A 27,514-nucleotide genomic window follows, 5' to 3' on the forward strand; every position below is an offset into this window, starting at 1 on the left:
CCCTGAGAAAATAAAAAACATTTTGTAATAGATCAATTCTGACAAAAGATCTGGTGCTTGTTGACAATGGCTTAGAGTCACTTTTGATCTTCAAATTTGTATGATAAAACACCAGAAGAATATATTTTATTACCCTTTCAAGTAAAAAAAAAACATTTAACTGAAAGGGGAGCAAAGATAACAAAATACAGTGGCCCTAAAACTATTTGGACGTTTATGTGGTTGTATTATTGTGTATGGCAAAACATTAAATCAAGTGGAGTTTATTTTGCAATATATAGAACAAATACACTTTTCTAGGACACCTGTGTAAGATTAAGGGTCACTGAATAAAGAAGTTGGTTAAAAGTATTTTTTATTGGTTAAAAAAGTAAAAAAAGCTTTGGATATTTTTTTGAAGTACAGTACTGTGCAAAAGTCTTAGGCCACCATGCCAGAATTAGATTTGTTATTTTTTGCAATGTTATAATGATCATATAAATTGTTTCTCAGTCTCTTTAATAGAATACATCCACAAAATACAGGTAATGTGTATGTAGTATTAAAAACTGTATAAAAATGTAAACTGATGTGTCAAGTGTTTAGGGTAAACTCCACTTCCACTTGAGCAGTAGCAGGAAACTGCAGGATCTCTTAAACCTACATAAAATTAAATCCTAATTTCTCATTTTAAAGAAATTTGTCTTTTTACTTCATTCTGCTCAAGAGGTGTTAAGTGCCAAGAGAGGTCACACTAAACACAGACGATCCCTAAAGAAGACATTAAGTCCTGAAAATAAAAAAATTTATCTATTGTATCTTAATAAAATAGATTGACAAATAAATATGGATGGACATTAAAACTTCTAAAACATCAAGTCTGGTGGTGGTGACTTTTGCACAGTACTGTTTGTAAAAGTGATCAGGTACTTTGATCGGTTCAACTTCACTAAAGTATATCATAAGTGTAAGGTTTGGCACTTACTTTAGGGACTGGTGAAGCATCTGTAACTTTCTTGGCTCCACTGGTCTCAGGACTCATCTCAGGATGATCCACCTGAACATGACTTTCCAGGTCATCCAGAGTCTCAAATTTTACAGCACACTCTGGGCAACGCAGTCCAGAGGTGCCCTTATCCCCAGTCTCTTGTGGGGTGACGACAACACTTGGGGACTGGCCATTTGTGCCCCGACTCATGCAGCCAGCACAAAGACCATAAGGCAGGCCGTTGACGTCTATCTTGACCAGCTCCTGCTTATTCTTAAAGTCTTTTAGACAAAGGGCACATTTATAGAGTTTGTGGACCTGTAGCTGGCCATTGGGAGATGATGAGGCCGATCCACCTCCTCCACCGCTGGAGGATGAGAGCTTTTGCATGTGAAAAGTTCCATGGATCTTTAGCTCCAAAGTTGAGGTGACAGTTTGCATACAGACAACACAGCGGAAGCCTGTGAGGGAGTTCCTCAGGTCAGGGTGCATCTGGCAGTGCTCAATAAACTCCTCCTCACTCTGCAGGGGCATCTTGCAGATACGGCAGGTGCCTGTGTCCAAGCTCTTGCTGTGGGTGACCTTGTGCTCTGTCAGAGTAAGCAGTGAAGGGAAACGTTCACCACAGATGGGGCACATATAGTGCTTTGCTGGGCCACGGTGCGTTTGTGCGTGCTCCCTTAAGCCATTCTCTGAAAAGAAGGTCCGTGAGCAAACATTGCACTTGTGGTTACCCTTGATGAAGTCTGCCTTCTTTTTTCTTGTCCCTGCATCATCTTCACCAGGCCTGATATTGTGGTCTCGAAGGCGGTGATTTTGGAGAAGAGACTCCATTGTATAGGCAGCACCACAGATGTCGCAGGCATACATTGGTTCTGAGGCATCCAGCTCCTCTTCGCCACCACTGGCTTCATGGCTGTTGACTGTTTCCTGACCACTTCCTTTTAAAAGCATGTTCTGCAAATCTGCCTGTTCAGCAGCTACAGTTGATCCTGCTGTAGAACGTTTAGAACTTTGAGTCACCCCGTTGGGTGTTCCATTTTGGCTCCCACCATTTCCATTGCCATTTCCTCCATCAAATATGCAGTGCTTCTCTCTGAGATGTCTTTCCAACATGACGATAGCATGGAAGGCCTTTCCACACAGGCGGCAGTTATACTTTTTACTGTGAGTAGTGATGTGACACTGTAGTTCTACTTCTGTGCCAAATGACTCTCCACAAAATATGCACTTCCTTGCTTTTCCAGTTGCTCCGGGTCCAGTAGGATGACCCAAATGACTGTGCTTCACGTGTAACTGCAGGTCACTCTCCTTGCGGAAGTCCCAAGCACAGGCTGTACAACGAAACATTTTCTTCTCATTGCTGTGCTTAACGGCCAGGTGAACTTGGATGGAGACCTTAGAATCAAAAACTTCTTGGCACAGTGTGCAGTGGTACAGCACAAAGGTGTGCATGTCTAACAAGTGCTTTTGTAGATCATCAACAGAGGAGAATTGTTTGTCACAGCTCTCACAAACATACTGAGTGGAAGTGGTGGTGTAGTGAATGGTCAAGTGCTGAAGCAATGCCTCTTGGGAGTCAAAGTCCTCTTTGTTGCACTGTGGGCAAGACTGTCTCCTCAGAAGCAGTTCCAGATGGGATTTGAGATGGGCTTGGAAGCCCTCAAAACTGTTGAATCGAAGGTCACACTGATTGCAGGGGTAGTCTCCATTAGCAACCGCTGGAGTCGTATCACCAGTTACTCTATTGCGTTTAGGGGAGGATATCTCCACGTCAGATGAGGCCGGGCTCAAATCTGCCACTCTGACTTTGCGCTTGTTATTGGCGAGTGGGATGTTCTTGTGATTTTCTTTGATGTGTTTAGTCAGTTTTAGAAGGGAACCAAAGATGGGAGAGTTAGTGCAGTATGGGCAAGAATACACTTCCATGAAGGACTGCGAGGGCTGTAAAACCGGGGACTCCATCTTGGTTACAGCACCTCCACTGTTGCAATGGGTCTGCTGAATGTGCTCGGTAAGGGATGACTCCGTAAGGAAGCCCATGGAGCACTGGTTGCAGAAGAAAGCATGGTTGCCCTCTAAAGTGGTGGATCCAGCAACCACACCTCCAGGTAAACAGTGAGAAACACGGATGTGCTCTTGGAGGCTGTTGATGTCTGCAAACATGTCAGGACAGTAGTTGCAATGAAAGGCAGAAACGTTACTGAACTGCAGAAGGGGAAAGTTAGATGCAGAGCTCCCACTGGATCGATGTGCTTTGCGTACATGCTCATTAAGGTTATAGAGAGTAGGCAGGGTTTCAAGACATAACTGGCAGGTGTGGCTCTGCTGAGGTTTGTCTGCATGGATGGTCTTCAGATGAATCTCCAGGACGGCCAGGCTGTTAAAATCTCTCTTGGAGCAATATGGACAACTGTAGGTCACTTTGCCTGACCAGCTTCCATCATCATGGTCAGAAGATGGGGCAAGCTTACGTCTACTCTGTCCAGGCTTAAGGGTGGAGTCTGGGGTCGATCCTCTCTCCAGGGAGGCACTGGAATCTGGGGTAGCACTGCTCATAGATGCCACACTACCCAAGACTGGGTCAGGACTAACACTGTGGTTGCTGGAGTCTGGCTGCCGGTGACTGTCAAGATGACAATAGACGTCCTCTACAGATGAGAACTGCTCAGCACACATGGGGCATTTGTGTTTTTTGTTGGCATGTGTTCTGTCAATATGGGTGAGCAGAGTGCCTTCATCACTGAAGATTTCAGGGCAGTGGATGCATTGCAGTTCTGCACGGTCTGAAAGTTGGGGATGCTGTGTCAGCACATGTTTTTCAAGTTCATCTGTCTGACTGAATGTTTCCTCACAGTAATCACACATGTATAGATCCTGGTCCTGGTCAGCTACGTCACTGTTAGATCCATCACGCTTCCCCTGGTCTTTCTTTGCCAGATGTTCCTTGTTCTTTCGATGGGCTTGCATGTGGCTCTGCAGAGAGGAGGTGGAGGAAAAGCCCCGCTTGCAAATGCTGCACTTGAATGGTTTGCTGGAGCTGTGTGTCTTGAGGTGAATCTTGAGATGATCGCTTCGTGAAAAAGCAGCCTCACACTCCTGGCAGCTGTACTTTTTGTCACCAGTGTGCAGCTTGACGTGACGATCGCGGCTGCGCTTGTGTTTGAACAAACGACTGCAGAAGGTGCACTTGAAGGGCAGCTTGTCACTGTGGATCTGCTCGTGGCGCTTCAGGTAGCTGAGGCGACTGAAGGACTTGTCGCAGAACTGGCAGGGATAAGGCAAGCCGGAGCCCCCTTCTTCCTCCCCTGTGCCCATGCCCATATCGCTGCAGCCGTCCCCTAGCATCTGTGACGGCGATGCCACGTCTTTGCTAGAGGGAGAGGACGCCACCCAAGAGAGCCCCGGGTCATCATCACCATCTGCAAAGCAAAACACAGACAGAATTAAAATGTTAAAGAGGCAGACAAAATATCAAAATAGAAGCAAAGTACTAAAGACAACAAACCCCAAAGGAGCAAAGAAATAAGGACAAAGATGTATTTTTTATCCTCTTATCCCCTCTTAGCAAACAAGCTCATGCCCATATCCCCCAGATTTGGATCTGCTTTATTATATTTCCATTATGGTTACCAGATTGAAAAGCTTTTCAAAAGCGATTAAAATGAATTCGAAAAAGAAGGCTGGTTGGTTGTTGTTTGTAGAAGCACTGGCTCAGACTTGATTAATGAACACATACATTACAAAGATATACTAAGCGGGTCGTCCTGCTTTGTGCAATCTGATGGGGCCTGACACAGTCCACACGTCATCTATTTAGCATCTTAACCAGCAGCCTCCAAAGAAAAGTGAGGGAGAGAGCTCATGACTTATTGAGCAGGGATGCTGCAAGCACAGAGTCCCACTGCGGCTCAGACAAACACCGAATTTTCCATCACTGCACTGTTTGTTTGCTTTATTTTCACTAAGTTGTATGTTCATTCTTAATGTGCTGAAAAAGCCTCTGGTATTCCCACAAAAAAAAAAATGCACACCATCTCAACCCCACATCCTCTAAAAGCTCTATCTGTGCTCACAAGCCAAATGTAACAATGGCCTCCTTTGCTGCATATTCTAATTGGAAATCAAAACCCCACTGAAACAGTCACAAGACACGACCCAACGTGGTGGGAAAAGAAAAAAAGAAAAAAGAACAAAGAAAAGTGCATCACCTCAGCGTGTATTGTATAAACTAATAACTTCAACTCCATATGGCAGTTGTAGGATTTTACTTCCACCCACTACTCTCCCATTACACAAAGGTGAGCACAGCAGAATTTGTAGAAAATAAATTCAAGTGATGAATCGATCCACTTTAAAATGTAGGTGCTGTGCAGAACAAATAAATCTCCATGGGGGTTAGTGGGTAGAAATTTGTAAAACCATGAATTATGAATTTAGCTGTAAGCAAGGAAATGAATTCAAAGTAAAGAAAAAGTTAAAAATAGAGATATCAGTAAAGGAGTATAATAAAACATTAAAGTGTGACATTACTGAATAATGCTTACAAAGGAAGAGACATAAATATATAGTATATCCACCATCAACTCATATCAATTTATATATTTTATTAATGTATACATTTAAGAAAATGTCTGCAGACCGAAGAGCTCAAAAACTACAATCTCATTTAACTCTTCAGCATCCTTGCTTCAACTACAGCGCCCTCCATGCTGTTCTATTCTCATGCTTTTGTGTCCGTGTCAGGATAAGAGTAATCTCAGCACAACCTAAAACCTGTGCAACACGGGAGAGAGAGAAAGTGTTGCAGCGGCCCAATGAAAGAGCAAGAATGAAAAGCCCGTAAGGGACTTAACCATGGTGAATTCTTTGGCTGCACAATAAGACCATGGCCCCTGACAGGTCTTTCTGTGATCCAGCCACTGTGGAGGTGAGAGGGGTCGGGTATGGAGGCGACGGTGAGGGGGGTGCCGACTGACAGGTAGGCCATCCTGCTGAGACACAGATACGTACCACAGCGCAAGAGATACAAAGAGACACTTGCACGAGTTCAGGGCCAGAAAAAGAAGTGGAAAAAGCAGAGGACAGAAAAGAACGGAGCATAAAAGAAGAAAAAAACTCCTGGCACATGTGGTCATTCTGGCGAATTATAAATCTATTAATGCTAATGCAATCCCTCTGACTGCGACAGAATTTGAGAAATCACTTTTGAGAAAGAGGGAGATTATAGTCATTAAATAGCCTTAATCCTCAGAAGTGTGGCTGTCGGAAAATGGAAGATCACATGGCTTTTAGGGGGCTTTTGTCATCCGTCCGCCGGGGGACTTGGCAAGAGCCCTAAACAGAGTAAGAAATTTCAATGAAAAGTTAAATTAGAAAAGAAACAGAAAGAAAAAGAGCAGGAAAGTGAGAGAGCGAAAATTGGGAACTGGCAACTGGAATGGGCCCGAAAATGCGAGCTCCGTCAACGCTACCCCCTCTTGCTTGCCCATTCCACATTTACAGACTTGACCGACCCTCCCTTTTCTTTTAGGATTTTTGGTTCTCTCTCTGACAGCTTGTTTCTCACTTGTTCCACATTCCGTCCCCAAACTTTCTTTCATGTTGTGACTCATTACTGAATTAACAGGCTGCTCTTGTGGTTGCCCCTGGCGCTCGCCTACTCCTTGCCAGCCTGTCCCATGTGGAGGGGTGGAGCACAGGATGGAAGGCTATAGCGAGGGAGGGAAGAATGGGAAGACAGCACTGGCAGGAGGAAACATTCTGATGTCCAGGGTTGGCCATGCCACCCTGCCTCGAAAGGGCCTGGTAATTGGGACCATGATAAAATAAACACATGGTGATAGAACCAGCCGCCCCAGCATCTAATCTACAGACATTTCAAGAAGATTCAAGAGCAGACCCCCCCACCTTCCCCAGATCCCCATGCTAGCACCAGACCGGACCACGCGGAACCACATCGGGCCAGTTAATGGGCTAGCCAAAGCGCTGGCATGCCGGGCCAGAAAATGGTGGAAGGCGGTAATGAAGACGCGCTCGGTCTGATGTCTGTCCTTTCCTCTTTATCAGACACAAGGACAGATATAGTAGACAAAAAAAGAGAACCCCTCCATCTCTCCTAACACCAAAGCAGAACAGAGCTGCAGATTTTGTAAATGTCCCTACCAGCACGAGCCAAACGTCAGAGCCAAAACAGTCTAGTATGTTCATTAGAGCTTGGAGGCATATATACAGTACAGCAGACCCAACACTTATGACATACAGCACTGCTGCTCCCCTTCTGGAACAAAACACCATCCAAAAACAATACAAGCAGTTCCACAATGATTAACACACTGAAATTTATACTGCATAGGAGACAATGTTAAATATGCTCACTCTGACAACAACCGGCACCAAGACTAAACCACCATTCAAACATCTCTAGCTCTACAGCCTGATAAATGAGGGAAACATTCAGTTTCCCTGATTAATCTTGCCATACATCTAGTTTAGACAATACTACTAGCATCTTAGTTTGTATTAAAATGGCTTAAAATGTAGTCAGGGTGACGTCAGCTATTAAATCCCACTTTGCTTAGAAAAATACCCTTAAAGCCCCAGTGTAGTCATGATAGGCCAGAGAGTTTGGCACCCAATAATAAATTTATATTAAATCAATCTATCACACTCAGAATGATAAATGTGATTGCTTGTATAAGCTTAAACCTTGACATGTCCCCAAAAAAAGAAGGTTTGTAAGATTTCTTTTAAAAATCTACTGTATTTTGGGAGAACAATGTTATCAGTGATCGCAGACATCCAATACTACTGCTATGAATTATAACAATAAGAACGCCCTTTATTATTTTGCACATATCATATGTGACCCTGTCTGTGAAATCTAGGCTAAAGTCTCACAATCTAATTGTAATAGCATCAAAGTGTTAACAGACAGGGTCACAAATGTAAGTAAGGCTATAAAAGACAGAAAGTAGCTGTGTTCCAATTCAAGGGCTGTGTGACCTTCTAAGGACGCGACCTTAAAGGATTAGTCCATTTTCTTAAAAAAAATCCAGATAATTTACTCACCACCATGTCATCCAAAATGTTGATGTCTTTCTTTGTTCAGTTGAGAAGAAATTATGTTTTTTGAGGAAAACATACCAGGAATTTTTTTATTTTAATGGACTTCAATGGACCCCAATACTTAACAGTTTTAATGCAGTTTACAATTGCAGTTTCAAAGGACTCTAAATGATCCCAAACGAGGCATAAGCGTCTTATCTAGTGAAACGATTGTCATTTTTGGCAAGAAAAATGTAGACCAGAGGAAGACAAGAAGTTGTGGATTAAAAGTGCATATTTTTTATTTTTCCTGCCAAAGGTGACAATCGTTTCGCTGGATGAGACCCTTGTGCATCGTTTGAGATCGTTTGGAGTCCTTTGAATCTGCAATTTTGAATTGCATTAGAGCTGTTACGTGTTGGGGTCCATTACAGTCCATTAAAATGAGAAAAATCCTGAAATGTTTTCCTCATAAAACATAATTTCTTCTCGACTGAACAAAGAAAGACATCAACATTTTGGATGACATGGTGGTGAGTAAATTATCTGGATTTTTTTCTGGACTAATCGTTTAAAAGGCGAGCACTCTGTCTTTAAAGGTGGCAGCCTCCAAAGTCCGGGAAGAGAACTGAAACGAGACGGACACGCCTTCGGAGGACCCATAATTTGCGTCACCTGCTGCACGCGCCTATCGCCCTGTCAGCGAAACAGCGGAGACATCCAAATAAATATGGAACCAGAAAAATATAAATTTATTTTAGAAAATGTTACACGCTGATGTAGATTAAACTAAGCAACAGTACATGACATTAATCAACCTTAGATATATACGCAACATAAACAGAATAATATTAATACAAAACATAACTTATAATACGAAAACAGTGACAATACTAAATACACACTTTTATTTAATAAAGGTTTTAATTGTTTTTTGAGAATATCCAGCCATTATATGCAGCCATTACAGGCGCGCAATGAATCTTGGGATAGCCTTCGCTGTTACGGATCCATTCGTTCTATCCTTAACAGCTAGTGCGGAGAAATAATGACGCATTTTGAGGCTTTATTTTAAGCATCCTTTGAATTAGGACAGCCTTACTAGCCTTCAGTAGCGATGCTGTGACGCAATCTTCGAATACTTCCTTAGAAGGTCCCAGCCCTTGAATTGGGACACAGCTAGTATGTTAGGTGGAGTGCATTCATGTGTATCCTGGCAGAATAACATTTTTCCAAAAAATTTCACAATAGGAGTTCTAGAAATTGCATTTGACCTTGGACCTTGACAATGCAACCTACAGAAAAGACTTCATGTTTAACCAATACAGCCTCATTTTCATTCATGTCAAATTAAATATGGCCACTATCCTGATAGGTCTAGTAAACACAGTAAAACCATGGTGTAATTGTTTAATATATATAGAAGATTTAGGACCTGAATCTTATCATCTAGTAACATTCCATATCCCCGACCTCTCTACCCCCTCCTACCATTGAGCCTGGCCCCCTGCCCAAACTTTCACCTATCCCAGCAGCCCCCAGGCCCCCTGCCCAGCTCACAGCCTCTTCCCTCTGGCCTTCTGCCCACAGCCCAGGGCAGGAGAGACACACTGTAGGGGGCAGAAAAACAACTTCCACCCTGAGCTCCCACAGGGCAGCCCAGCGTGTCGGCCAGACAGGCCTGAAGCAAGAGCCAGGGGAAAACAACTTTTAAAAAATCTTTCACTTCTCCAGTGTGCATGACTTGACTTCTATAGGTCACTTTCTTATAAGTATAAAACAAAATCATAAGAAATAATAAAAGTTTGAAAATATATATGTATATTTTAAACAAACGACAAAAAGGTTATGTGCCTGATGTGTGTTTACATCACATTCATGGCGTCTCACAAAGACCTCCCTCTTCCCTATCTTCATTCCTCTCTCCCCTAGGCAACAGGGCCGTAATAACCAAACCCAACAGAAAACAAAGTTATGCTGCTAAGAGGTTAAGAAAGAGTGAGACAGTAAGGGAGTGCCAGGACAAGAGAAGAGGGGGGAGAGTGGCACACAGGAACTGACCACATGGCCAGAAGTCCTATGGGACTAACAGTCTTTGAGACCAAACACCTGTTTACGAATAGTGAAATACACAAACATGAACACACACAAAACCAACTTCTGTTTTTCTCCCACATACTGTTCTGTACATTTGGGTTTTCAATGCTGACACACATGTACCGTACCCCACTGATGCTCAAGGGGCCCGGTCCTAGTGGACACACAAACACACACATACACACAAACTCGTGTTTGTTGTCCCTTGCTCCATCAAGCTGACACTCTCCAGTCTGTGCTTGCAAGACCCCTGGCACTGCTCTCGGTACCCTACAGGGGGCTCAAGGGACACAGTCTGTTAGGGGTCTTTTCCTAAAGGACACATGGATATACGCAAACACATGCCAAGATGATGTCATCGTGTAGCCAGTCTGTCAGGAATCGTAATCCTGGAGGTAACCCATCTACTAAAACACACACTTGCAGGTACACAACACGGGGCACATACACACGGCAGTGATGTCACAGGACAGGCTGCCTGTCAGGGGCCGGAATCCTAGAGGACACACACGCTTGCTGCCCACGGCCCATATGGAGTTGCTGGCGCCCAAAAGCGTCCGAGCAGCCGGACTCATTCCCAGGGCAGAAGGTGAGGGGCAGGGGGTTGGGAAGGCAAGGACAGCTGACAGCCTGCCCCCATCTCCCCTCTGGCGACCCCCAGGTGAGGAAGAGGGGGGAAAGTGGAACACGGTCTGGAGACTGACCACTCACTCACCTCCAGAGACCACAGAGAACTGTGCAGATGGGTGCAGTGCTGTCATCACCACAAGAGATATTGGAGAGATGATGCATAAAAAAGCAGACACAGGATCTGAAAATGACATGGGGTGGACTTGAACTCGTGCTGACCGTGAGCGCCCCCAATGTGTCAGATGACCAGAGACCTAATATCACTCAGATGACAAAAGCGAATTTGCTGCAATGCAAAAATGGATTTCTTGCTTTGTATTTTTCTCTTAAAAATTCTGAAAATCAAATGTACTTGAAAATATATCAATATTAAGAGGGTTTATTCTTAAAACAAGAACAAAAACTTAAATTAAGTTTTACATTTTTGTTAAGCACTTTCATACCCCATTGGCAGATAAAAAAAAATTAACTCAATGTTGATCAAGTTCTTTCGACTTAAGAATTTTTAGATATTTGTACTGGAAAAAGACCAAAATACCGAGCAAGAAATTCATATTTTGCAGTGCTAGAAAAATGTTTTAAAAATGAAAAATGAAGTCATATCCAAAAGTAAATAAAGCTTTAATAGCAAGGACTTTGTCATTGATTTCAGAAAACAAGTCAGTGTGCAAAAAACCTATGCTGACAGTTGCACCCCTACAATAAAAGGTTAAAGGGCAATGTACCTCATATTGTCCATTAGATCTGCATGCAAAAAAATCCTGTCAAACTTTTTTTAATAAACTGAAGGACAAAATTATTTGCAATAGTAATTGACAGCCAGCCACAGATTCTTAATTTAAGCATAATATGTATTTATTTGTTACACTCATAAATAAATAAAATTAAATTAATAAGGTTTGTAACTTTAACTGAACACTACTGGAATCACAAAACCTTTCTACATAAAACAAACCCTTTTACATTGCTGTAAACTCATTTAAAACCCCTTAGACATCAATAATGTTTAGACACAAAAAAGCAAGTGGCCTTTTAAACCAGGATGATTTACACGCTAAGCGTTTTTCGTGGTACAGGGGTGAAACGCAAGTACTTCGTATGTGTCTGAGGGAGAATGAAGGTGAGATGAAGGAGAGATAAAGACTGAGAGGGGTGTGCGTGACGACAGGGGCACCGGCAGTAGTTAAGCTCCGTTTGACTCTTGGGTTGCTCGGTCTGCGTGTGCGGCAGGGGCTCGCACTGTTAAACAGCTGTAGATTAATTACATGTGAAGTGTACCAAAACAAGTCTCTTCACAACTCCAGCATCAGAAAATAACATGTTTGGCTTCAGTATCTCTCTTTTCTCAAAGTTTAGATGGCTTTACACTTTTGGTTGAACACAAGCGTAAATCATTATGATGTGTGAGAGAAAGTCACCAAAATAACATGGAGAAGTGCTAACAAGTGTCTCTACTTAAAGGAGTAGTCAACTTTAAAGATGGGGCCTGTTGACTTACCATAGTATTTTTTCCTACTATAAAAAATCAGTGGACCCCAGCTTTAAAGTGGACTACTCCTTTAACTATATGTAATGACACTAGTTCATTACACTTTAATCTTTGGTGTAGTGGTGTAACTGTCTGTCAAACTGTAGGTAACATAGGAAAGTCTTATTTGTTTTAGTGAATCAGCTTGAGGGTTCGAGCAAAAGAACCAATTAAAATACTATCTGATTTTCATTTGAAGTTTGTGCATCTTTTTAATTGAATGCAAAAATACATCTTTATTTTAAAATCAATTATGTAAATTATTGTGGTCAATAAATGCTAGTTTTTTATTGTACTTACAAAAGTGACCCTGGACCACAAAACCAGTCATAGAATGAGTATATTTGCAGCAATAGCCAACAAAACATTTTATGGGTCAAAATTATAAATTTTGAAGGGAAACTTTACTTTTTTTGAAAATATTCTCATATTCCAGCTCCCCTAGAGTTAAATATTAGATTTTTACCGTTTTGGAATCCATTCAGCTGATCTCCGGGTCTGGCGCTGGCGCTTTTAGCATAGCTTAGCACAATCCATTTAATCTGATTAGACCATTAGCATTGTGCCTAAAAAATAACCAAAGAGTTTCTATATTTTTTCTATTTAAAACTTGACTTTTCTGTAGTTAAATCATGTACTAAGACTGACTGAAAATTAAAAGATGCGATTTTCTAGGCAGATATGGCTAGGACTATACTCTCATTCTGGCGTATTAATTAAAGATTGTGCTGCCGTTGTCGTGAGCAATTCGGTCCCCCCGAGCAATTCGGTCTCCCCTAGGACCCCGCGTGATTCCATTGGCTGAAAAAACTCCTCATGGGTAGTTTTCTTAGCGCCTTATTACAATTCCTACAAAATCGCGTTATGATTTATGTAGTTAGAACGTTGTTAAAATTACAATTGATGTCTTTTAAATGATATGTTTCATATAGTAGTATATAAATGAGGTTATAGGTGGGAGATCTACACATTGTATTATTTAGATTATTATACTGTACCATTTCCACTCTTGACTGTCTACTTATACAATTACTTACTCATTAATTACTTATACAAAACATGATTACTACATAGTTGAATCACACATTTAAATTATAATTATAAGCCATGATTACTACACTTTTACTATTAAAAAATATATTCCGTAAGATATGTTAATAATTTACAAAAAATAAAAGTATTGTTTTTGTAAAGCAGATGATGACACAAAAGTGTCTGCAACATGAATATTAGTTTATTATTTTTTTTAGTTAACTTTTATTTTATTTTTTTTAATTTATGCTTCTATTTTGTACAACATAATTAACTTGCCATCCGCGTATGCAGACGAGATATTGCAATGACAAATTTTTGAGCAGGCATTAGTGCTAGATACCAATCGGGGTCCTAGGGGAGACCGAATTGCTCGGGGGGACCGAATTGCTCATGACACCGTAACGTGCCCGAAAATAGTCCCCTGCTATTGAAAGAAACTAAGGGGACTATTTTCGGATGCTATAGTTCCTAGCCATATCTGCCTGGAAAATCGCAACTTAAAATTTTCCGTCGATCTTAGTACACAATGTAAATACAGAAGAGTCAAGTTTAAAATAGGAAAAATATCCAAACTCTTTGGTTATTTTTTTTAGGCGTGATGCTGGTGGTCTGATCGGATTCGGTGGATTGTGCTGAGCTATGCTAAAAGTGTTAGCGCCAGACCAGGGGATCAGCTGAATGGATTTCAAAACAGTAAAAATCAAATGTTTAACTCTAGGGGAGCTGGAAAATGAGCATATTGTTAAAAATATGCTGTCACTTTAAAAAATATATAATTTTGACCCATAAAATGTTTGTTGGCTATTGCTGTATGTCCCTTTAAATGCTAAAAATCATTAAGATATTAATTAAAGATCATCTTTCATGAAGATATTTTGTTAATTTCCCACAATATTAAATATTAAAAAAGTATTTATTTGAACTTCATTTGGACCACTTTAAAGGAGATTTTCTTAAAATTTAGATTTTTTGCACCTTACTTTCAAGATATACAAATACTTGTATCTCGGCCAAATACTGTGCTATAACAAACTATACATCAATAGGTAGCTTATTCATTCAGTGATCCAGCCATGAATAAATCTCAGTTTTTCAAAACTGACCCTATGACTGCTTTTGTGGTCCAGGGTACTAACAAATGTTAAGTTTCTTACTTTTAAAACATGCTTACCCATTAAAAATGATCAATGTTGTTACTACAGTAGCTACTTTTGTATTTAACAAACTGTAGCTTCTACAATTTCTAAACGGTAGTTTGACTGTAGTTTTATAATTACAAATTTGGCAGATACTTTTATCCAAAGCTTATATTCAAGCTATACATTTTTCCTCAGTAGCCTATGTGCGCACCCTTGGATCAAACCCATGGCCTGGTTGTTACCATCGCAATGCTCTACCAATTGAGCTACAGGAACACATAACTACTTTAAATTACGAGTAGCTTTTAGCTTCAAAGCATAGCTTCCCCGACACTACAGCACAGCACTCGTTTGATGTCTCTCTCATTCACTCTTTCTATCTATCTGTCCTTTGGTAGTCGTGTATGTCACGAGTTTTACTGGTTGGAAGTGTACAGTTAGTCAGGTTCCCGCTGAGTACCGAGTCAATGGGAAGCAGCTGCCTGCTTGGCCATGCAAGAAAGCTGCACTAAACAAGCACTTTGTTCCCTTCTAGAGCCCCACATATACACACACAGATGCAAACACGCAGATGCACACAAACATCTACCTCACAAATCATGGATTATGACCCTCCACCACAGAGATCGTGTGTTTACATGTGTGTTTGTTACGTGTGTCTTCATAACAGAGTCCATGTGCATAACAGATGGGAGAAAATAGAGAAAGGTGAATGTGTCTTGGATCATTTTGACTAACTGTATCTCACTACGATCTGTGGCAGTCAGAGCATAACCAATCACACATGATATTCTGCCTCTTTGATCAAACTCGAGCTGAAGAGGATTTAGGTAAAAGCTCACCTACTCCTCCTGTTAACACACAAGAAGCCTTTAACCTTAATATATCATCACAGCACACACATAAACTAAGGCCTGTCTCACACATCTGCATGTGAGCATCACAACAACATAACTACAATAGCTACACACAAACATCTGCATGCAATTTTTCAGACAAAATGGTAAACCCACATAAATTCAGGCTAGGGTGAATTTGTTATACAGGAAAGTCACTGAAGGAATGTGCGACATGGACAGTGTGAAGGATATGAAGCGTTTTTTTTTTTGCGTCTGCTGCGTTTGACGCTGACCATCCATCTTTTCATCTTTTCCCTGGACCCAATCAGCTAAACCTCATTGTTAAAAATAGTCAACCTCTCCGCAGGGTCCTGTGCTACAGGAGGCGGCTAATGGAGAGCTCTTAATGCTAAAACATGACATGTGGACACCACCAATTTCATGCATCATGTCCACTGAAAAAACAGGGCACATGCACACTCAGATTGTAGAAAGTAGCAAAGTAGATATGTTAATGCCATTTAAACAATTAGCACCAACAATTTGGGGTAAAACATAGTGTGACAGTAATAGCCATCGCTCTTAGCTTAACATATAACTGTCTCCGGGGCCTGACAGGTTAAGCACCTTATTTCTGATGAGTGTTTAATCCATCTCAAGCCTTCAAACAAGTGCTCCCAGATGACAAGCTGATGCTGCAATAATCCACTTACACCTGCACAGACTCACAGTGCAGAAGATGACCACTGGAGCAGCATAGGGCACTGCTGTGTAATACCAAACGCAAGAATGCCAAATCAATTTTAAACCTTCTTAATACATAGGATAGTGAAGATAGATGAAAGTTTAGGGATGGAGAGATGGAGCTGGGAGATGTTGCAGGCTGGATTTGAACCTGCGGGCCTGTAAGCCATCAGCTATTTATGTGTCACAAGCATGATTCATTGTATATCGCCCCCTATAGTCAAGTGACTGTACTGATAATGACAGCACTAACACTGAGTAAAGTTAAAGGCTTATACTGGAATAAAAAAATAATTAAAAAATCTACAGTTAAAAAAACTCAATATAATATGGGACAGGTAAGAGAAAATGTATAGTCAGCTGTTTATTTTGCACAATAAGCTCAGACAGAACGATCGAGTCTAATATCACCATAAACCAGCTGACTAGACATATCACACTTATTATACTATTTGGAGCTACGAACTACATAATATGCTTTGACTGAGATAAAGTCAATAATGTAGTTTATTGGACATTATGCGAAAAGTGTCCTGTAGCTCAATTGGTAGAGCAATATGTTAACAGAGCAAAAGATCACGGGTTTGTATCCCAGGGAACGCGCACACACACACACACACACACACAGTTTAAATGTATAGCTTGAATGCATATGTGTCTACCAAATGTATTTAATTGCTTAATGGTGCCATTGACCAATCAAAATCAAGCAGAGAGCCGTGTCATGAGAGCCACTTATGAGGTGTCATGAAACATTTTGATAAAAAATTAAATGCAAAGTAAGAGTTTTAAAATAAGAAGCATAAAGTTACAAACATCTCTTCACGTACTATTTTGCACATGATTTCAAATGACACCATACAACCAATTTTTTTTCACATTTAAGGGGAACAATTTTCATTACCGCAACGTGTCCATGACTGGATTTAGGTTCTTTGACATGGAAATATTTATAATAAAAAAAACAAAAAAAAAGCTTCAGTGCATGTTAGACTAAACATTTACAGTAAAGAAACATGTGATATTTGGTGATCATTGGTAAATGTAGAGACAATAATAAGGAATATAAATGTGTCCAAGACCAATTTTCTCATCCTCCGTAACAATTTTCAATAATTATTTAAGCCCTCAAGAAGCTAACATTTAAAAAAAAATTGTTAGAAGGAACATAATTGACTGTGACACTAAAGATGGCTACCAGGTAAGCAGTTCTTATTTTTCTCTCCAGATGCAAGCTGAAATTTTGTTGGTCATAGTACCTAGACAACTTTTTTAGTTCTCATTACCGAAGCATACGTTTGTAAATGCATATATTTAATGTAATATCATGTTGCGGTAATGATAATTTTTTATAATGATAATCTAAAAAAATGTAAATAATTCTATAGGAAATATTTTCAAAAACCTCTAAAAATAATGGTTATAGTTAGTTCAGACCTTAATCTTTTATGTGCAAAAAAATTGTCTTCAATGGCTTTTTTTTAAAAAAAATCTGATGCTGGACACCTTTTAAGTCTGGATTTCGTGAGAATCACCCCCATGTACTGTAATAATTATACCTAACATAATACTTCATTTAATCTGAGCAAAAAGGGGACAAGTAGGCGAGTACATAAAGATGAGAGTGGGGAGAGGTTAAGGCCAGAGCTCCCCATGAGGCTGCAGCGCCCAAGAGACCCTCACACATGCAGAGAAAGGCGGGTACCTCCTGCCCATCCTGCCACATTGGGACCCTTCGAGCTCTCAAGGGACCCCCAGAACTGAGAGGAACACCTGGACCTGCCATTAGTCACACAGACATACGGAGAGCCGGAGATCCAGAAAGACATCCATACGCATACACAAACAGGAACTACACACAAACACATGCGTTGACATTAATGCGCAAACAGTTGAGTAAACAGAAACTAGCACATGCAGAACTACACACATGACGTTAATACACAAACAACATAGAAATCTGACTGAGAAACACACCCACATGAGTTAATGAAAAGGTGCCATGAATATTAAAAGGCATAAAAATACAGGGCACAGGCACTATAAAAAAACACAACAACACACACGTCTATTCACAAAGACACACACACACACACACACACACACACGCTGCAAGGCAGGGTGAAGGAGACACCTGGACAGCAATGTGGTGAATAAGGACAGGATAATTACTGTGGTATTAAACGGTACGCTCCCCAGGGCGACACCAGAGCACCCAGCCGGGGGTTCAAGGACACAGGAAGAACTGCACCTCAGCACTGTCATTACAACAGCATGCACTGTCTCTCTGCCTGTCTCTCAGCTCAACCTCTCACTAACACACACATGCACACTCGCATACAGCACATAGAGAGAGAGAGAGAGAGAGAGAGAGAGAGAGAGACAGACAGAAAGAGTGCAGTTAAATAAAATAATAATAATTCTTTCAACGAGCAAACACTAAAGTCACAACGGACTTCTTGTCTGTGAGCTGTTAACAAAAGCCAATCTCTGGACCATGCCCACACCCGCTCCGATAGCGCCTATCAGATTTGAGCCTTCTTAGAAACTCACACCAGAAGCCGGAGCGCTATGTGGCGTGGCAATTAGCCCAAAAGAATAGCCATATCATGCCACACCGAATAGCAAATCAAGCCAGCATTATGCTAACAATGCCATTACTTTACAAACAAACACAACCCCCACTTCCACACACGCAGGAGGCTATGGATCAGTGCCCGGCGGGGCGCTCGCTAAACAACGGACAATGCGCGACCGCCAACAGGTGAGGGCCGCTTATTCACTCTGGTATGTTTTCATCAGCGCATTATTATTTTGTGTTAAACCTATGCACTCGCTGACACATTAACCCACACGACATACAACAAGCATTAAACCCACACGCGCATAGCCCGTATCGCGTTTCTTTACTGTTCAAAAGCAAAGAGGGATGCCGACGGGACCCAAGGAGTGGCCGAGCCATTAGCTTTGCCAGTTTTTACGGGTCGGAAAAAGCATGGTGCCTTTAATCAAAGTCATGAACATGAAAAACCCAAAATAAAACGAAACAAAGCCGCAAACAGGAAGGAAAAAAATCTGTATCAAGTTCAATGTGGTTGTCAACAAAAAGGACCCAACTTTAAAACAAAATGGAGGGCGGAGAGAGAGAGAGAAAAGTCTCTTTGTGTATTAAAGAGTACACACTGTCTCCATCAAAGGGGGCTCAGTCAGGGGAAAAGAAGTGGTGGAGAAAAGAAAGAGAGGACGAGACAAAGGTACAGCGAGTGGGAAAAAAAAATCTGCCCAACATGAAACAGATCAAAGGCTATGGTCGGGAGAAAGGGAAACCAGGGGGTCCAGTAATTACGGCCTACATCCGCTAAAGCGAGAAACAGAGGATGGAGGCAATGTGAAAACTTCTCCAATCCATTGGATCCTGGGGTTGCCTTTGCGCTAGTCCTTCACACACACACACACACACTCTCTAACCCCTACCGGGACGTACAAACGCTGCCAGATCCCATCCTGGCCCTCCCCTTTTGCCAGCAAGGCCCCAGCCCATGCAGGGAGCCCTCCTGCTGTCCTATGGGGGGAAAAGCCATCCACTGTGACTGCCCGACTAAAAAAAAAACTTTTGTTGGGAACTTTTGGCATCGCCCCATGGGCTGTTCTGTGGGATGAAGACCAAGCTGACCTTCAGACACACAATAATGCATGCTTGAAAGACATATCCACAAGTGGCATCATAAAGGAAATGCACATGCTTACACAAACATACATACAAACAGCTGCCCATAAACATGCACGTATGAAATACAAATAGCTGCTTATAAATACAAGCACAGACAATTGGGCACGCGGTGTGGTAGAGGGCAGCCTGACGGGTGCATGAGATCAATGCCGACCACTAGCTGCTCGGACTCCACAGCAGAAAAAAGGATTGCAGTGGGACTAACAGTAAATGTGCAGCCCCATCCTGACATCAAATACATCCCCGCCACCGCTTTTTAATAACGCAGGAGAACAGAAACATGAAAATGGCCTCGGTGATGGACGTGTGGCGGCCGTTGATCCGCCTTTTATGTTTCTCCTCCATCTCTCCTCCAACTCTCCACCACTTCAAACCCCCCATGTTAAATTCAATGACAGACAGTAAAACTCAAATAGATTTTGAGGTTTATAAAGAAACGTGAGTGGCAGTTGCCTGCGCAAAAGTCAACTACACGGTGCATTAGAGATAAACCAAGACCTGTCTTCAATGTAAATCTGTGAGATTGATGATCACTTTTGAAAAACAAGCAGATTTCCTAAACAAGTAATATGTAGGATTAGGGATTTTATCAAATTCTTAACTCCAAATATGAGCACATTAAATACAACTAATTAACAAAAAACGGAAACGGAAAAAACACAAATACACACAAAACCACACAGTCAATATGAAATGGTGCGTTTTCCTGTCACAAAAGCTCGTGCCCCAAAATTAAATTAATATGAAAAAATTAAATTAAATCAAACCCCCAAGTGTTTTATTACTTACTAGTGTTTCCAGCCATTAAGAGACTGCATTACTGAAATATGAATAATTAAGGACATATGGGTAATATTACATTGGGAAAAAAAACAATTGCTCATGCCTTATTTCATTAGGAAGAAATGTTGTTATCACCGGAAAGTGTCTGTCAAGGGCCACCGATGTGTCTGAGGTGTGAAATGATTTGCGATGAGAGGGTCAGTATATATATAAAGCAACCGTTCACAGCAAGTTACAGCACCGCTCCCCCTGTCCTTACCAAACTCCCTCTCCACCACCGCTGCGGATCTCCCAATTTTTCAGGATATTTCATTGATTGCCGATTGAAGCCAAAATTAGATTTAAGTCTTGGCTATGGCCTTCGGCGCAAACAGTGGAACAATTTCTCCTCATCTATGAGCTATCGGCTCGTACAGAGCCCTGCCAAGGTGCTCTGACATGCACATATCGCATTTTTCAGGCTCGAGGGGAATGATGCTGCCTTGTCTACATCAGAAAGTTTATCCGTTTTGACCTAAACGGGTGGTGGAAACTCGCCATCACTGTCAAAGCAACCTAATCACAACGCTATCGCCAAAAAATCCCACTGCTATCTCACAATACACCGGGCTGCTCGGAGTGAATCTGATACTGATTGGTCCAACTGGAAAACAGATTTGTCTTTAGTCTTGCTGAACTCTTAAAGGGTCCTAAAATCCTAGTGACACATTTCACATGAGAGCTGTAGTGTAAATTCTCACTAAATAATGGCTAACATGTTTCCTCTCTATTTTTTACCCCAAGCTATTTTTCATTTATTTACATTTTATTTACCTAAATACAAGAATTACTTAGTTCTACAGTGTTTTTCAATTTTTATTTATTTTTTATACATGACTATGCTTCCAGCTACCACAAAAACTAAACTTCACAAAAAAAAATTCTCTCTCTCCTATCATTTCCTAACGTCTGGATATATGGTGCCAATTTTCTCCATTACCAACACACACACATATACATTTACTTTATCTCTTCAAAACTTTTCCAGAATGCTCATGGATCATTAGTCTTCTCCTAGCATATTTGATCAATACCAACCCATTATCAGTCCTCTACCAGTCAACCTAAAGACCCCACAGCTGTCAGAGCCCCTTCTCTCTCTCTCTTCCAAACCCCCATCCTAGTTTATCTGCCCGTTCGCAGGCCGCACACTTTGGCAGCAGACCGGGGGGGTAAGTAGCGACTATGTTTCCCTCACTTTTTGCAGTCTCCCCTCCCAAAAGCAGCAGTAGCAGTCCTGGTCCGCCCTGGGGATGGAACGTAGAGACAGACCCGCATTGCTGTGCTGTGTCCTGGGGGAGTTCATTACTTGAGCAGGGCGCTCCCACCAGCCAGCCAGAGAGCAGGTCCACCACGGCCTTACTGCGCTTCACTGGAGCTGCTCTCATTAAATGAGGGGAAGAAAGAAAGAAAGCATAAAAACAAGAAAAGAAAAGAGACTTCAGAGGGAAAAGTAGAGACACCAAAGCTAATAATGTGACAACTTTTGTTTATCCTATATTTTCTTGCTGGGATGTGCGTTTAATTTGTCGCGTTTTTCAAGTTGGAGTTGCGAGTCGACTTCGCCACCCACCCCCAGGTCTGGTTACTTATTCAGCAGCGAGTTTCCTATCCTCCCCAGAAATGAGAAACAGGTTTAAATATTTTACAATGACTGGGTGGATGGCGTAGGATCTGAGCTCTGAGAAACAGCAGAAGAATTCTCCAGATCCTTAACCCCCAATGGAGGACCGCATCCTTTGAACATTCAACCCCCATCGCTCTCTTTCCTTTCTGTTTCCCTCTTGGGAATCTCCATATGGAACAATACACACCTAGCGTGCCAATTCCATTGAACGTCGCTAAGAAAAGAAAAAACATCTTATATATGCTTCGCTCATTCGATATTGCGCTCTAAATCTAGACCTGTCCTGCTCTTCATCTCGTTCTTGGAGGCCCCCCTTTGCGACCATGCCAAGACGCGAAGGATTCCAATCAGGCACTTAGCTGGATGGCTATTTCCAGGGACAAAGGACATGGAGAGGAGCAGAACTGAAGGGGAGGGGAAAAACGAGGGGGAACAAAGACTGCTCATGGCACCCAGGGGAGCAACCAGCCACTGACGTCACCGTGTATGAGTGTGTGTGCGAGAGAGATAGAGGGAGGGCTTAATGGGTGTGTGAGAGCCTGCCTGAGGCTGGCAGAGGTCCCTAAGGGGGGCTGTCCGTAGGGAAGATTGAAATAGAGGTTCTCTATCATCTATGGACACACAGGGGCTGTGTGCAAAAATATCAGTCGTGAAAAACCGGAACTAGGAAAATGAGAATACATGTATTATACTGGTATGTGATACATATCTGAACACATATGAAGCTTGTTTGAGTCATCATGGGAGATTGGGAGAGTAATGTTAACAATAGAGAAAGTGGCATTCTGTGATACATCATAACGCGCAGTGATTATCATGATAACAAACTTAAATATTAGGATGCTTTGCTTGGCTGCTTACCAAGATAACACTAATGCATTATAAATATGCTTTTGATGTGAAGACAGATAGATTTTTTTTTGGGCCAAACTCTAAGGCAGGATGGCATGTATTCTTCACCGAAACCACTGTGATGCAATTGTGAACAAATCAGGAGAAATGTTACAGATTTATGTTAAAGCTGCAATCAGTAACTTTTGCTTTATATCGCCATCTCTGTTTGAAACCTAAAACTGCAGGTTACTTAATGTGCTTATCTATAAACATTTCCTGTGAAACCTGACCCGACAGCTTAAATTATAAATCATTATACTCTAAGTGTAATATTCTGAATCATGGTAAGTAGGCTTAACTGATTTTTGTTTACTTTAATACACTTAATATGCCATTTAATACCCAAATATATTGCCAAAAATAGTTCCAAAAAATAAAAATATTTGTACTCTTTAATGCTTTTTAGTGAACGACATCTTCTTATCAACTTACTAACAGCAAAAAAAATGTGTCTTACTTTTTTGTACGCTTTAACAATATTAATAGGGTAACTGGAATTTTGCCTTAGACGGCAGTCTATAAAGGCCGTAGACAGCAAGGTAGCTCACTAGGTTTTAAAACAGACATTACTTTAAAGGCAAAAAACTAGGCCAGAAAAGCACTTATGATTGTGTCCGCATGCTGTATCAATGCACACGCTTGCATGTGTGAGGGTTTATCAATAAGAGTGAGGTTGTGCGTCCCGTGTATGCTGGCGGCCGTGGTTAATGGACTCTGCTCTGTCTGCAGATGGGGGAAAAGGCTGGGCTCATTGAAAGGAGTGTGGATTCAGACAGCCTTGCCCGTTTCTCTCCGTGCGCACGTCCCAGGAGCACTGCATTTCCTGACATTTCACTTGACAAAGGCGAGCCACACCTGAGCGCTGGGTTAAAACTATTATAACAGCTCTCCCCCTGGCACACTGCCCTTTGGCTCCCCTGCACCAAGTGTGTGCATGTGTGTGAGAGCGTGTGTGCGATTTGCGCCCCTTGTGTGTCAGTATGTGAAAGAGTATGTGGGTCTTGCGTGTGGGCATACTTGACATGTAGCGCTACTTGACTGGATCTCTACACTGTAACCAAGGTATATAATACCTGGAGAGAGCTATCTGTTACCATTCTTACCTATTCCAATGACAATTTGACAGGACCCCCTAAAAACTAAGCAAACCACAAAAAGTGCCCCTGTAGCTGTATTGGTAGAGCATCACATTAGCAGTGCAAAACGTTATGGGTTCAACACATACTGATAATTATAAAAACTGAAAATTTAAGTCATCATGGATGCTTAGTTCTGCAGTCAGGTTATTTTAAGCCAGTCAGCTGAATCTTAAAATGTCAAGTGACTGATTATTCTGGACTTTTAGGGAAATTATGTCACGACAGTGCTTGACTGGCTAACAGCACCACAAGACTGCAAAGTTCCAAACTTTTAAATAGCTATCCAAACTCACTGCACTGTTAAAATACCAGTGATGCAATACAATATTTGCAATTTAAATCTATAATGCTTCCAAAAATAATTTACAGGGTACAGATACTAGTCAATAGATACATATCTTTTATACAGCCAGATGGTGTGCTTACGGCATCTACCAGCATGGGCTAAATGTACCATGCAAACCGACAAAACCTTGACCCCTTGACGGTAACAATACGAGCAGAGATCAGCAGCAGTGGCACATCTTGAGCCCAAACCTGCAGGGCCCGCACAGGACCTCTCTACGCCCACATTCAGCCCACGCTAAGCTGGCTATGGGGAGCCAGTGAGGAGTGGAGGAACACAGCTAGTAGCCAAGCACCATAATGGAGAAGCAGAGCTTGAGAGAGAGCGAGTTAGGGGCACATGGTCCAAACTCGACAGGAGGCGGTGAGTGAGTGAAAAAGAAATTGAAGAAGGGAGAAAGGACACTGCAGGAGAGCTGGAGCAAGGGAGACAGGAGAAAAGACAAAGATGGGCTGAAGAGAGTAGAGAGAGAGAGGGCAGAGTTTGGGTTAGCAATGGTAAGAGAGAGAGATAGAGAGAGAAGGAGGGGAGAGGTTTTGGGGGTTGCTGCCACAAGGGCGCAAGAATCCAAGAGAACAGGCTGTTCCTCATTACTGCGGCTCCCCATGAAGAACCTGGTGACTGCTCTATTCACCAGCACCTGAGGTCACAGAGGTCATGCCCACCAACCGAGGGTCACATTCTCGCACAAACCCATCAAGTACGCTAACTAACACGCAAACTGATCAACTGAAAGGCAGGAACACCTGACCTGCTCCGCCCACAGAGCCCTCACCCGGGACTCGAACAAAGCCCACATCCCTGCGGAAAACCAACAAAGGGCGGCCATCTTAAAATGAACCCGCACACTCCAACCCACCAACACAATCGTTCATTGGGAGCGACGTTGGCCTCGATTGACTCCGGGCTCAAAGTTGAGCAGTCACATCCAGAAATGGAAACTTTAATTTAATCTGCAGAAATTTCATTTCAAACTGGCGCACTTCCTGAGGCGCGAACAGATCTGTATGTATGAATGAGTTATGGAGCGCTGTAATATTTATGCATTTGTAGATGAGGGTAATGCGGAGGAAGAAAGACTATTTGAACCTGCCGGCGATGCTAGTCGCATCAAATGCGCCCGCTAAAACAAAATGACGCGTGGCCAGAGCTTGTGCAAATAAGCACGCTATGAATTATGCATCTTTGTGTGGATGTGTGCTCAAAAAATTGATTTGTAATTGTGTACTTTGATTATCTTTACGTTTATTTGCGCATGCACACACTTCCTATAGCCAATGAATACAAATGAGTGCATGTTTGGTAGCAGGAATATCAACTCTATCTCTCTCCCCACGACCAGGAGAAAAAAGACGTGTGTGGATATTCCAACAGATTTTGGCTTCTTCCTGGGCACACGCAGACAGACCAAATATTTACTCTCCCCTCTTCCGCCCGCCTGCTCGACACAGCAGCATAGAGTAAGAGAGAGAGAGAGAGAAAGAAAGAGAGTTACATTTTTAATCGGCTGATTTTTTCCCTCCGAGAAGGCAAGCTGAATACAAGTACATTGCCGCCAACACAGACAAGCAGCACACACACGCTCCTTTTTTGTGTCCTTTGGCAAATTCTTTTATTTCAGTCTTGCATGGAGCAGGAAGAAAAAGAGAGGAAAAAAGAAGAGGATGGAAGGAAAAGAAGAAGGAGAAGAGAGTGGAGACGAGAGGAGCGAACGTCCCCACAGAGTTTTTCTCCCTTCCTGGTGCGAGCGAAGGCCCCCACAGAGTCCCTGTGTAATTTCCAGTCCCTCAGAATTCAGGTATTAATAAAGGCCCCATGGGGAACTGCACACAATATAACCCTACATTTTCAGGCATTATGAAAGGACGCCCCCAGGGGTCTTTGGCTCAAATTTCTGAAATGCAGGCATTGTAAAAAAGGCACCCCAGGGGAGTCCCCCGCAATAGAAATCTGCTGAATTCAAAGCATTTTCGGAGTCCTGGTGGGAAGCCATTACTCCCTCTGGAAGCACTTTTTTCTTTTTTCCTCTCTTTTTTTTAACAAAACATGTGTCTCTGACATGTTGACAGATTGCTCAGTGAAGTGTTTAGGTGCGCGCACAAGCCGAGTCTCTGCAGACACAGAGCACTGCACTCTCTCTGCCAGAGAGCCTCTCAACTCGCCCAAAACCGGTGCCATCCATATTTTATAAGAGGGGAAGAGGAGAATCTGGGGCTGAACGCGAGTGGGGAAAAAGTGAAGGGGGGAAACGGAGGATAAGTGGAGTCTCGTACGTAAGGAGGAAAAGAAAAGAAAAAGAGACCGAAACGAAGAGAGAAAAGAACTTCATCGTGAAAAATGAACCCTGTGATGAAAAATGACTTCCAGTGTGCTTTGAAACAACCCTCCTTCGTCTCACCCCTCCCTCTCTTTCTCTCCATCCCAGCATGCAGCGCTCCCTCCCCTCCTCAATCTCGCTCTCTCTTATGGAGGCAGGGCTCTTGCTCTCCCTGGAAAACCTGAGTTTACAACCAGCTGTGACTGCATTTGTATCTGTGCCAAAGGCTTAGTGGAGGAATCTTCAGGCCACCCTCTGGCTCGGAGAGAGAGAGAGGGAATGGAGGGGGTAAGGGAGGACCAACACACAAAGCAGCACTCACTTTGAGGAAACACATGTAGTCTGATTTCTGGAAACATGCAGGCACGCACAGGTGCCTGCGCACACGCGATCCCTTGCTATAGGCAGGGGTGTCTTGAATCGTTTTTTTTTAAGGGGGCACCAGTTTAGGCTCACTTGGCACCCTAGGTGAGATCAGACATGACCAAAGGGAAGAAAAGACTTTGAAGAAAGTTTTACTAAGATGTAAGATCTGGCCTAGTAGTACATAATTTCAAGAGCAAGCAGTGGACCAGGTTTCAATCTGAACTGAAAACAGTTTTTAATAGACTCC

At 42.2% G+C, this 27,514-nt stretch overlaps 1 protein-coding gene across 5 annotated transcripts in view; it reads right to left on the reverse strand.

Moving 5' to 3' along the window:
- znf423 (zinc finger protein 423) overlaps positions 1 to 27,514 on the reverse strand; it is a 176,564-nt gene that overhangs the window by 86,346 nt on the left and 62,704 nt on the right. For all 5 annotated transcript variants that reach the window (XM_073853622.1, XM_073853621.1, XM_055173690.2 and 2 more), the window contains one exon: positions 965 to 4,389. In XM_073853622.1, the coding sequence (XP_073709723.1) occupies positions 965 to 4,315 (3,351 nt within the window). In that variant the 5' untranslated portion in view covers positions 4,316 to 4,389. The remainder of the gene's footprint in view (positions 1 to 964; positions 4,390 to 27,514) is intronic.

The sequence above is a fragment of the Misgurnus anguillicaudatus genome, chromosome 15, assembly GCF_027580225.2.
Source record: "Misgurnus anguillicaudatus chromosome 15, ASM2758022v2, whole genome shotgun sequence".
Classification (NCBI taxonomy): domain Eukaryota; kingdom Metazoa; phylum Chordata; class Actinopteri; order Cypriniformes; family Cobitidae; genus Misgurnus; species Misgurnus anguillicaudatus.